Source organism: Antrostomus carolinensis, unplaced genomic scaffold (genome assembly GCF_000700745.2).
Source record: "Antrostomus carolinensis isolate BGI_N321 unplaced genomic scaffold, ASM70074v2 scaffold24062, whole genome shotgun sequence".
NCBI lineage: Eukaryota > Metazoa > Chordata > Aves > Caprimulgiformes > Caprimulgidae > Antrostomus > Antrostomus carolinensis.
The window spans coordinates 769-13,106 of record NW_010301943.1 but is presented as its reverse complement, the minus strand read 5'-3'; the positions used below and the strand labels follow the sequence as shown (position 1 = coordinate 13,106).

The following is a 12,338-nucleotide window of genomic DNA, read 5'->3' as shown; positions in this document are numbered from 1 at the left end:
AGTCACTTTTACTTTCTTCATGGCTTTAGAACTATGGGTAGACTTAAGAAAATCTTCAGATATTTAATGTTGTTTTCAGCAAGCCTTGCATCTCACTCAGGCAAAACTCTTCCAAAAATTATCAGGCTAGTCTGTTGTTGTTTTTCCTTCACAGCTGACAGTGCACCCAAGAGCCAGAGTTACAACCAGTCATTGATTTGTTTCCTGCTTGAGTGCCATAAAACGTTCTCAAGAAATGGAGGAAGATAAAGGACAGAGTGCTAAAGCTACCAGTGCTGTGGGTGACTTGAGGAAAAGTTGGCAGACCTGGGCAGAGGATCACATTGAGTATCAGAGAAAGAACCCGTTCAGCAACGACAACAGGCTTGCATCTAAACCTGTGCCTACTCACAGAGGAGATCCTACCTATGGGAGACCCCTTGAAGGGTCTCAGACAGAGCAGAGAGGGAAAGATGCTCACTCACACGTGGGTAAGGAAGTAGAAGAGCTGTGCTTGATCATTAGAAGCACTGGAGAGGTGGGAGAAGATGGACATGTGAGTGTGACCTTTGGGCAGCTGTTTGAAACATACGTGACTATTTCCAATAAAGTAGTGGGGATCTTGTTAAGGGCCAGAAAACATGGTCTGGTTCATTTTGAAGGGGAAATGCTTTGGCAAGGAAAAGATGATGATGTGATCATCACTTTGCTAGAATAAAGCTTTGTCATCATCTGGTGAATTCTGCTGCATGGTTCCATCATATCTGGATACCATCTTGAAAGAGGTTTTCGTTACAGAATTTCAACTCAGCTGCTTACTGGGACGTGAGAGAAAATGGGTGAGAAGAATGAAAAAAAATTTTTTGTAAAAATGGTAGAGATTTGGACTGAAATCACAAATAATCAACTAATCCATCACACTGCCATTGGATTATCCTTTCATTATTATCATCCACTACCATGTATACCACAGTTCTTCAGATACCTCCACTGGCTTACTGCTTTAGATTGCTGAAAGTACAAATTACTAACTTGCTACCATGCAACACTGATTCTTGCAGGTTGTGAAATACTTGCTGTGTGTGTGATTTTGATTTGTAAAACACAGAATTGAAAACTTTCATGGGAATTTATATACTTTCTCAAAAAAGGAGCCTGATATATAGCAAAAGTTTAGGTTAATTTCACATGGTGAAATTGAATAAATGTAAGTTATGTTGACTTTCATGAGGTATACAAAAATTCCCAAATTTACAGAAATATCACAGCAAGGATAATTGACGGTTCCTAAATTAGATGTGTTTTGCATATATTTTGGAGAGCTGCACTAGTCCTGGTATTTAATAGTCTATTCTTATCATCATATTTTCTCCAAACCTTCTGTGTCTCTTTCTTTTTCTTCTGTATCTCACACCATTTTTACCTCTTCAGTTCTTCTAATGCTGTGTCATACCCTAGAAGATCACAAAGCTCCGCAGCCTTCTTGGTGAATTCAGCTATATCCCTTCATAGAAAGTAAGGTGCCACAACATAAAGATGTGAAAGACAACTGAAACTGCGTATTGGGCACTGTGCATTCATGAGGTAGGGGAAAAAAAGGCTCTTTCTCTTCTTTCCCCAAAATGTAGCGATGTTGTTTACAACAGGAGGAGCGTAGAGTTCCTGTCGTGCCAAATGCGTAAGTAAAAGTACAGCGGTGCAGTCCCATGCCTCGTTTAGCTGAGGCAGAGCTGTGCTTTCAGAGCACAGTTGTCAGTTCTCCAAACTGGGAGAAGAAATGATCAGCTAGTTAAAATGGAGACTGAAAGATGACCAATAACAATTTCCTTCATGGTTCTTCTGGGGGAACTTTTTCTATGTTTAAAAAAAAAAAAAAAAAAAAATTGGTTATATACAATAGTTGTAATAATGCTATTAAAAATAATCAGGAGCTATATTTACAGCAGTTCCCACCAAGAAAACTGTATAATTAGAAATATAAAATTCTATTTTTTATGGGTGCAAATAAGAGCTTTTATGTGCTGTTAACTATAGTACTTGATGGGTCTTTAAAGTAAGATATTCTCTTGTCTCAAAAGGATATTGAAATTTAATATAAATTGCGAACTTGATAAAAGTGATAATTATTTTATGCTATTTCTGTTAAAACCCATCTTTTTGCAAAAAGCCTAAAAAAATGGGTTTTTGTTTTGACATTTTCATACAATAGGGATTTGCATCAAAATAAGCTTTTTGACTGAGCAAATAAAAATACATATTTCATTATCCCTCTGCCTCCTTTTCCTAGTGAAAAGACAATGAAAATATGAAAAAGTGAGGAGATAAATGTGCTGAAATGAGTATATCTGGGAGACAGGGGAGTCAGATGCAGGTAGAGCATTGGTGGGGAAACAAAGGACGGGTTTTAATCACCACATAATTTTACCACGTTGGAAACTGGGAATATGTGCTGCACCAGGCACTGCTGGTATGTTCCCTTAGTTTTCAAACCCACTCCTCCTTCCTAAACAAATCTGTCCTGCAGCTGAAAACAAGACATATAATCTGTGGCCTTAACATGTTTAAAATGCTTTGTTTTTTGGAAAAGCATTTATTGCCAAAACGACATGAGCACACCTCAGTGGATTTCACTTCTATTAGATAAAGCCTGGACAGGAATTTTGATTTCAAAACAAATCAAGTGTTTTGTAACACAGCTAATTTGTTTAATTCTAACAATTTTCAAATTCAGTCAGTGCTACTGTAGCACTTGCAGGAAGCAGCATCAGGCAGTTCAAGTGTCACCACCGGACTAACAACGTGGTAATATCAAGAAAAAGAATACATGACGAGTCACCATACAAATAATACATTAAAAGACACACAGCTGAGGCAGTGTGTCAGATGCAAGTCCAGCTCCTGCAAACTTGCTAGTTCTTAATTAAGTCTGTCTCAAGGAGTTAAATGACAGGAATCTAGACTTCCATTGCTATGTAAGCAGTGAGTGTTAGATACTTACGTGGCCTCTGCTGCACTCTCTCCTGCTGCTGGTTGGTTGAAGTGTCACTTGAGTACATCTACAAGAGCTTTAAGCACCCTTTGATCAAAGCAGATAGACGCAGAGTAAATCCTAATGAAATGGTCTTACCTACTTTGTAAGTGACAACAAAAAGCTTGCCCTATCATGATGTTTTGAATAAAACCAAGAATTATTCTTAAAAATATTATTTAGAGGGAGGGATTTTTTTTTACACAATTACAGTGACAAATTTCCTACCTGCCAGCGTTAGATAAGCATTCCCTAAAGAGTGACTGAAACCTTTCTGTGTGCCCAGGCAATGGATATAAACACCAAAAATCTGCCAAACTGGGGCAGCGTGCAGGCTGACAAATCCAATCTCCCGCTTTGAGCAATAGCCTGCATTTCAAAAGAAACCTAAACCATGGATAATACAATAGGTCAGCTCGTCCACTGGTGCACTCTGGAATAAAAAAACTACTCCTGAAGCCTATGGAATCACAAATGCATCATATCTAATGCACATGACTCAATTTAGCTACAAGTTTACAGGTTTTACAAACTCCTGCTTCCTCCCCTGCAATGTGGAGATTAGATGAGTATCTACAGATGAAACAGGATTTAAACTTTTCAACGGGCAACTTTTTTTGCAACTGGCTCCTATTAGAGTAAATGGAACAGAATATATTAAATTCTTTTTACAAAAGATGTAGCATGTGAGGTTTTTTAGTATTATAGATTATTTGGAGTAGTAAGTAAACCCTGACTTTCTAAAAGGTGTTCTTGCCCTACCAAGTAACTGTCAGCTCTTCAAATCTCTCCTAAACTTCACTTCTCTGTGGCAAGCTCCCTCAGTGGTCTTTCCTCTTCTTCCACTTGAAGCCTGTGAATTCTGCATCTGGTTGGGACTGTACCTTGTACAGGGATTACCTGTGTTTTGTGTTGTCAAACACTGAAAGCACTTCCAGCACTTCAATAAATATTGCACATCAGTTTGAAATGACAGCAAGTGAGTTTTTATGCAGCCTTTTATTGTTTCCAGGTTTTGTCAAATTTGAAATACGATTGTCACTGTTTTGCTCTCATTTTTATGCTTTTATTTGCCACTCACACTTAAGAAGACTTCAGAACAGCTTGAGGAGCTATTACCAATTTAATCACATTGAAAATTCTGTCCTTAGTCAAAACACAGGCTTTTAAATTCTACATTTAACAGCACTGTATGTGTATCCCCCCCGACCCGTTCAGAGGGAGCGGTGAGTACTTCAGCACAACAGCGTTATTCTCTGGGTTCGCATTAGGTTGGGAGATTATGTAAAACAATTGAGCAAAAGAGAACAATTAAAGCTCTGTTATTCCTAAACATGTAGTCAAAAAAGCAGCTTTTCTCAGGAGAGCTAATACTGGATCAACGAACAAGAGCCAGGGGCAGTGGCTAAAGCAACTTTCCTTTGCTTCTCCAGGCTCTTGGAGGGTAAGAGCTGCTGAGTTCACTCCCCAAGAGGATTTTATTGATCTTTACTCACTGGAAAGCTCCACAGAAGATTTTGGAAATTTTAAAATGATGTTATAGTGTTGCTGTAGAAGAGTGACATAGTCAATGGGGTCTGCTCACCATCTCTTTCAGGGGCTAGCCAGTAATTCTGAAACATAATCAAAGCATTAGGATAGGCTTTTCAGAAAATACTTCTTAGCCTAATTAAAAAAATTATCTGCTGAGTCTGAGAATGCTTGTCAATACAGAAGGAAAATGGAACATGGTTCTAAGCTGAAAACCACTAATGAGATGCTGACCATTCATCTCTGTAATTAACGTGGGGTTTAACACTTTGTTCGAGCTGCTTTGAGGCTTGACTGCTGCTGTCAGAGACACACTGAATTCCTCATCTTGCTCCTCAGCAAAAGTTTGGAAGCCAGATTATATCCTGATTTTCACCTTTCCAGTCTCACTGTCATTAGTGGGACCCTCCTCAAACGTAAGATACAAAAGCTGACCTTTGTGCTTCTGTTTACATTTGCCAAGGTCGTGGGTCTGGCTGGGGTGGAGAAAAACTTTCTTCACAACCGCCCATAAGGTGCCATGTTTTGGGTTTGTGACTGAAGCGGTGTTGGTAACACACTGGTGTTCTGGAGGCTGCTGAGCAGCGCTGGCAGAGTCAAGACCTTCTCTTTTTCCTGCTCTGCCCCTCCAGTAGGTGAAACACTGGGAGGGGGCACAACCCACACAACTGGCACAAACTGCCCAGCGGGGATATTCCGTGCCATATAATGTCATACTCAGCAATCAAACCTGAGGAGGTGTTTTTTGGAGGGGGGTGGGGGCAGCCATTGCTCCTGGCCTGCTTGTGATGGTGATTACCTTCACATGGCATGCCTTGGGTTTTCTTCTTCTTCCCTTCATTTATTAAACTGTCTTTATCTCAATCCATGAGTTTTCTCACTTTTGCACTTCCTGTTCTCTCCCCTGGCCTGCTGGGGTCAGGGGTGAAGAGCGAGCAAAGGGGTATCTAGGGTCAACCATTCCATTGCACTGGAAGATCATTCCCAAATTAGCATTTATTCTGTTTGTTTATTAATTCTTTTTGACAACAGTTCATGTTGGTACTTTAAATATTACATGTCACAGTGAAGTATAGCTATATAAATTCATTACAAATCAGAACACATACACAGTATTAAATCTTGAAAGATCTTAATGTTCAGATATTTTACAAAGCTACGAGCCAGCTCAAACCTCCTGATCAGAACGAGTCAAAGTTCAGTGGCTTTAATTCACACTCTTCCTACCTAATGTTACAAATTAAAACCCTAAAGGGCTGCAAATGAGATGCGAGTGCTTACTAATAAGAATAAGACGACATGAGGAAGAAGGTCTTACAGAAGAGAGAGGTGTAAACTCCTCCAGCTAGAAAACAGAAAACACTGCTCTTTGGGAGGGTCTGAACTTCCTGAAGTATGAGGCATAGTTTACTGTAAGAATATTACAAATGCATTGTACCACTAGGGCAGCAGGTGCTGGATCAGCAGAAAACACTGAGTAGATCAGACTCGGGGAAGCTTGCGGGGGCAGCAGACCATCACGGCCTCAGCTGCACTTCAGTGCATCAGGCACAGACACTCGGTTAGTTGGGCGCCGCAGGACGCACGCTCTGAATGAGGAAAATCTGCTCCGTGTTTTATGGAGTTGTAGCTTTCCAAACACTCTGCCTTAATATAGCCTGGAAAAACAAAGCGCTAGCACTGCTGATTAGAGTCATACAGCAAAGGCAAATTTCAGCAGGTTCCTTAAGCAACCCAACATGTTCCAGTTTTGGGCTGAGTCCCTGCTATCCCAAATTCAAATCAGATTGCTATTATGCAAGCCTGCCACATACTCACTGCACTAAAGACTCGTTTCTCTTATGACTTAGTCTAGAAATCAAATTTAGCCAAGGCATTTGTAATCTCCAAGGGACTTCCAGTGAGAACAATATCAGAACCATCTAAAAACTTGGATTTTTTTTCTACCATTGTGCAGAAGAGTGGTATATTAAATAAATTCCTCTGAACTCTTCACATTTTTTGTAAACATACAATTTAAAATACTGTGCACATAGAGGGAAACAATCTCTAAGTCCAACATACAACCACCTACACATATATTTAAACTATATTCTATGGTATATAGCATCATCACATCCTGGGCACCTATTGCATTAACATTTACTATGTCACTGTCATGCACATGAGACAGGTAATATATGAAAGTGGTTTAGCCCCAGAAAGTTAGTAGTGTACTTTCAGCTATAACTTGGCATAAGTAACGTATCAGACAAACACAGATGGAAACGTAAATGTTTGAAATGTTACTTGCAAGCCCAGAACAAGGCACCCTTAAAATAAAAGCTTGATTCCACAACAAATACTCTCTTTGGTGCCACACGCGTGCTGCTAGCAGTAACTTGTTGCTGTAGTTGCAATACATTCTGCTGCTATACTCTGCCTTTTACCAGGAAAATTCTCTGCACATGTGTGTATGTGTGTGTATGCATTATGTATATACATACAAATATAAAATTGTAATTAAAATACATTGCCTTATTGTCAGAGAAGTATATAGATTCAAGTATCCAATGGGAGAATTAGGTTGGCAGCTACAAATTCCGTGTGTATTTCCTTATAAGGAACTAAAGCTTTTTTTATCCTGGTATATTATTGGCAACATCAAACTGTGTAACCTTAAATCAGAGTTCAAAGAGAGAGAACAAACTGTCTAGCGACATAAGGCTCAGAGTGCTTTCAACTGGCAGCATTTTCAGTTTGCAGTCGCTCCATCAGTTGTTCAGCCTATGAAAGACAGAAAGCAAGGCATCAACTCCACCATGGACCTTTGGTTTACTGAAAATTCCATTTTAAAAACAGTGGCCCTGACAGAGCATTTACTTTTCATTTTTACAGACAAAACACACAACAGAAGCAGAATGCAATGATTGCTTTAAACAGCAAACTGACCGTTTTCATCAAACTCCCATGAGGTGATGAGAAAAGGATACAGAACCCATGAAAGTCCGAGGATATCTGAGCAAATAGACAGCAGATAAAGCAGTGTGGATTTGAAGACCTCAGAAGACAGCAGTGCTCAGAACAACCAAGCTGTGAGACCTGGAATTCTCTGGCAGGCCCTCCGGCACAGCGTGTCGTGTCCTCTCATCGCTCGACCAGCTGTGCACCAGCCACATCTGTTGTGCACTCACGTATGCGGCTCATTTCACACCCATTCTTTGGTTACGCCACTAAGCTCACACACAACTTTTCTCATCGTAGGGCTATTTATGCATCTAGCACGTGACTGGGACAGCTGTACTTTGTATGTATGTAACAGCACCAGCCCACAGAGCCCTCAGGAAGTCTCAGGGCAGAAGGAAGTCTGCCAGCACTGTTCTAGCAGGCCAAAGTGGCCACGCAGAGAGTAACATGGCACTTCTGAAACAAATCAGTTTACTGTTGGCCTTTTTTTGCCAGTCCCACTGAAATGTATCTTATTTTGAACTAGTGCTTGAGGTTTTATGAAGATCTCCAAAGGAACCATGTTAAAGGTAACAAGCTTTAAAAAGCAAGTTTTAAAAAATACACACAGTAAAAATGCAATCAGCTACTTAGGGTAGGAGCAACTTAACAGGACATAAGTAGCTCTTGCAGTTTATTTGCAAATAAAGCTAGATGAAGCGTGGACCAACTGAAAATTAAGTTGTCTGAAGCTTGTTTTGCATTCTTAAACAAGTATCACCTTGAAGCCATTATAACTTAAACAAACAAACAAAACCCAAACCAAATTCCAAAACCAACTCAAGAATACTTTCCAACTTCATAACAGGGCGAAATATCTTTTGAAGCGTACCCATGTTGGATAACCAAACTTGGTGCAGATCTCCCTGAGCTAATCCAAGACAAGAAGCAGTAAAACTACGCAGCAATACTGATTTGAGGGCCAAATATCTGTGTGACTGACGCTCGACAAGACAACAGAGACATGTCAGCTTTTTTTCGAGCTAGGCGAGATCTCTAGCGAGGCACCACTGTGAAGACGCCACGCTTCTTCTCTGTAACTAAGAGGCTGTCTGTATTCTTTAGACAAGACAACTTTCAGCCCCACCGTTGCTTTGGGGCTGTGCAATGACACCAGCAAGCTGCAGCTACGTTACAAGGAGAGGTTCTTTGCTCTGTCATAACAGTGAGAGTAAAGCTTTAGTCCTCGAGAGAGAGATTTTCAAACAATGATTTAGTTCAGTCTCATTGCTCCTCTCTACTGACATAAATCAGTACAATGTTTTTCTAAAGCAGACACTTGTTTTAGTCTAAAGAGAACAAGATGAGAAAAAAAATGTCTGAACTGATAAAACCAATAGTCAGGTGGATGTTTTTCACCTAAACTGGATGAGCCAGGTTATGCACGATACAGTCCATCACATTTGAATATATCTTTTTAAATTAAAGAACAGATACTTACAAAGTGTCCTCAGAACCTCATCACATTAACCTCAGCTACACATTAGATCCAGAACTACTGTATTGTTTGCTGTTAATGTTATTGGCACTCCCTTCCCCTCCATAAGCATAAACATTAAGGTTTTTACCATTATATTTTCTCAAATAGTTAATAAAAAATATATATAATTAATAATTACAGTAATGACAAAAAGAATTGCACAAAGAATTTTTGGACATAGTTAAAATGTTTGAAAGACACCACATTTTCAGCTGGCAATTGAAAATCTACCAAAAAGCTCATCTGCATGACACTTACCGTGATAAACCAGTAGGAATTGCTTCTGTACACAAGTCTGGATAAGAATCCCAGCTGACTGGCTGGGGCCAGGACGTGGAGATGCAAGTGGGATATTGAGCAGAACGGAGGCCAGTGAAAACCCATTCTTCAGAAAAGGAAAACAAGGAAAAAATGCTGGTGATGTTAATTCAGCAAGAGGAGGAACATTGCAAGTTATTTAACATGATCAACTGAATTAACAACCTAACTCATCACATTTTCTTTGTACATAAAGGCAGGAACATGAATAGGCCCTTTCCATTTGTTATACTCTCAGGGAACCTTTTCAAAAGCCCATTAACCTCCTTCACATCTCTGCATTTAAGATACATTTTATTTTTTAAACCCCTCCTTTTTAACAAAGTGTATCTTAAATGCCTCATATCTAGTTTCCAGCTGGAAAGCCAACTGTCGAACATAGATGAACATAGTTTCTACCTATCTTAATCCTGAAGGCCCAGTTCCCTGTACTTTACACCTTTAAAATTATGTTGCAATTCACTTCAACTCTCAGAGGCACTGGGTTAAACTAAAAGGTGCAGCATCAAAATCAAATGAATGCAGGTATGACTGAAACACAATGCAGTGCCCTGCTTGAAGAGGACAAAGTTTACTTCTCTTCTGCAATCTAGGATTTAGAGCATATTTTCGGCACGCAATTAAAGAGGGGCCTTTCTGGTAAGTTGTTTGAAGTGCCCTCCCTATCCCAAGATGCGGCCAAGAAAGAATCTCAGAGCTGAAATGCAATTTGCACTGGAAATTTATCAGAAAAAAGTGTGTATATTCAATGCCAGCACATTCTACTTGAGAAACCACGCGATAAGCGAATGCAGACCAAATTTCTTCAATAAATCACACCTCGGTTGTTGCCACCATCACTAAAATAGCATTCTGAAAATTAAAAACCACACTCAATAAACACAGGAGGTTTCCATTACATACCTTACATCATTCAAGTCACTAAAATTATTTTTCTGGAGGACAGCTTTTCCAACTTCCATCATTCTCTTCACTGTTAAACGTAAATAAATTTAATTTAATATTTAAGTGATATTTTACAATATTTACACTTACTTATGGCATCAAGTAAATTAAAAATGTGTTCTTCAGAATATTAACTTCAACAAATTGCCAACACTGAGATCACAAACATGGGTTTTTCAAAATGCAAATACTGTAACTACTCATAATCAAACAGAAATTACCAAGATAGTGTGCAATGATCAATATGAAAACTGTCACTGTTACCAGTTTCCACACTAATAATGCTTTTCTGTGTGGTATTAGGGGCAGTGGGTGTGAGCTGGAACACAGGAGGTTCTGCTTAAACTTGAGAAGAAACTTCTTTACGGTGAGGGTGACAGAGCACTGGAACAGGCTGCCCAGGGAGGTTGTGGAGTCTCCTTCTCTGGAGACATTCAAGACCCGCCTGGACGCCTTCCTGTGTGATCTCATTTAGGTTCCTGCTCCGGCAGGGGGATTGGACTGGATGATCTTTTGAGGTCCCTTCCAATCCCCAACTTTCTGTTATTCTGTGAGTAGTCTAACAACTTTGGCCAAAGCCATGCTATCACCACAGCCTTACCAAAAAACCCAACAAATACTGACTGGTCAGAATTATGACATTTACACTAACTTCAGCGTTGTATCTCTACACAGCTACGGGACTTTGACCTCTAGGTCCTGTGCAGCCTGGTGTGAGTTAGGAAGTTTGACAGATGGTACACAAATGTAAATTAAAATAAAACTGTCAGTCCTACTTATTACTAGGACCAAATTTGATTACTGTATCACTGAAAAAAGAAGCAACTCTAATTAAAAAAACTCAAGGAAAAAGTCTAAGGAATTGTCTCGAATCCAAACACGTAGAGAAGCTGTTTCTGGAGAAAATTACCCCACGTTTAGAAGAGAAATACAGTGATGCAAGATCCGCAACACGCAGCTGTAACTCCTTTCTTGCATCACCTGTGAAATTCCCTAAGGTGGAATCTCTTCATGCACATATGGCTGCAGTTTCTTCTGTTACTCAACACACTTAGCTAGGCTTTGTTTCGTGTGAAACAAATTCCAGGACAATGTTTTCTTAAGGAAAAAAAAAAAGCCTATCAACAATAAATCACAGCTTCAATATTTTAGAATTTTATCTTTTCCAAAATTACTGAAGTTTATCAGAACACCATTTCCCTCTTTCTTCTTTCAGTCTTTCTTGGAAAATAATTTAGCACTTATTTTAAAATATATGCTTTATAAAATTCTTCTATAATTTTTCACATAATTCAAAATTGCACGTATATCTAAGAAAACACAATGGAGCAGCACATAAACACTTTAAAAATAGAGGTGCAGTTCTAACAAAGTGCAGAAGCATCTATACACCACGTAAACAAAAGAGATGTCATGCACTAGTGCAATGTTTTTCCAGAATTGCACAGAAAATGTGCTATTCTGGAACAGCACAGGGCAGTTCCCAGGAAGGGCAAGTCTCCAGGTACACTCACTCACACCACCTGTTTCCATGTTTACATCCGCAACCAAATGCTGCTCAAAGGTGTAATTTACTTGACCACACACTATTTAAGGCTGTGCAAAACTACTTTCCTTTAGGTTAAACACACACTCACAACCTTACCTAGAGGTATGTGTTCCGACTTCAGTGTTTTGCAGTTTCCCATGTGCTCCACCGGCACGACCAGATAGTGGTGAGGGGCACCAGGTCTGATATCTCTAAAGCAAACAAGGTCTTCATACTAAAAAAAGGGTGCAAACATATTGAATTGATTAGGAGGAGGATATTGGCAAAGAGTAGGTAACAAAGTCCATCTTCCTCATATTTAGTGTGATACTTAAGAGTGCTCAGACACTGGAATAGGCTTCCCAAGGAAGTGGTGGAGTCACCATCCCTGGAGGTGTTCAAGAAACGTGTAGATGTAGCACTCAGGGATATGTTTGAGTGGGCATGCTGGTGATGAGTTGATGGCTAGACTGGATGACCTTAGAGGTCTTTTCCAACCTTAATGGTTCGGTGATATTCAAAGTAACTAGCTGTCCTGGTTTTTG

The 12,338-nt window shown here is 39.6% G+C and overlaps 1 protein-coding gene across 1 annotated transcript; it reads right to left on the bottom strand.

Annotated features, from left to right (window-relative positions):
• Positions 1 to 7,255: 7,255 nt before the first annotated feature.
• On the bottom strand, positions 7,256 to 12,028 carry HINT3 (histidine triad nucleotide binding protein 3; the record flags this gene model as incomplete). The annotated part of the gene is made up of 4 exons (XM_010163665.1): positions 7,256 to 7,303; positions 9,261 to 9,387; positions 10,224 to 10,293; positions 11,911 to 12,028. Coding segments are annotated over 4 exons (363 nt in total), but the record flags the coding sequence as incomplete, so codon positions are not given.
• Between the last annotated feature and the right edge of the window lie 310 nt (positions 12,029 to 12,338).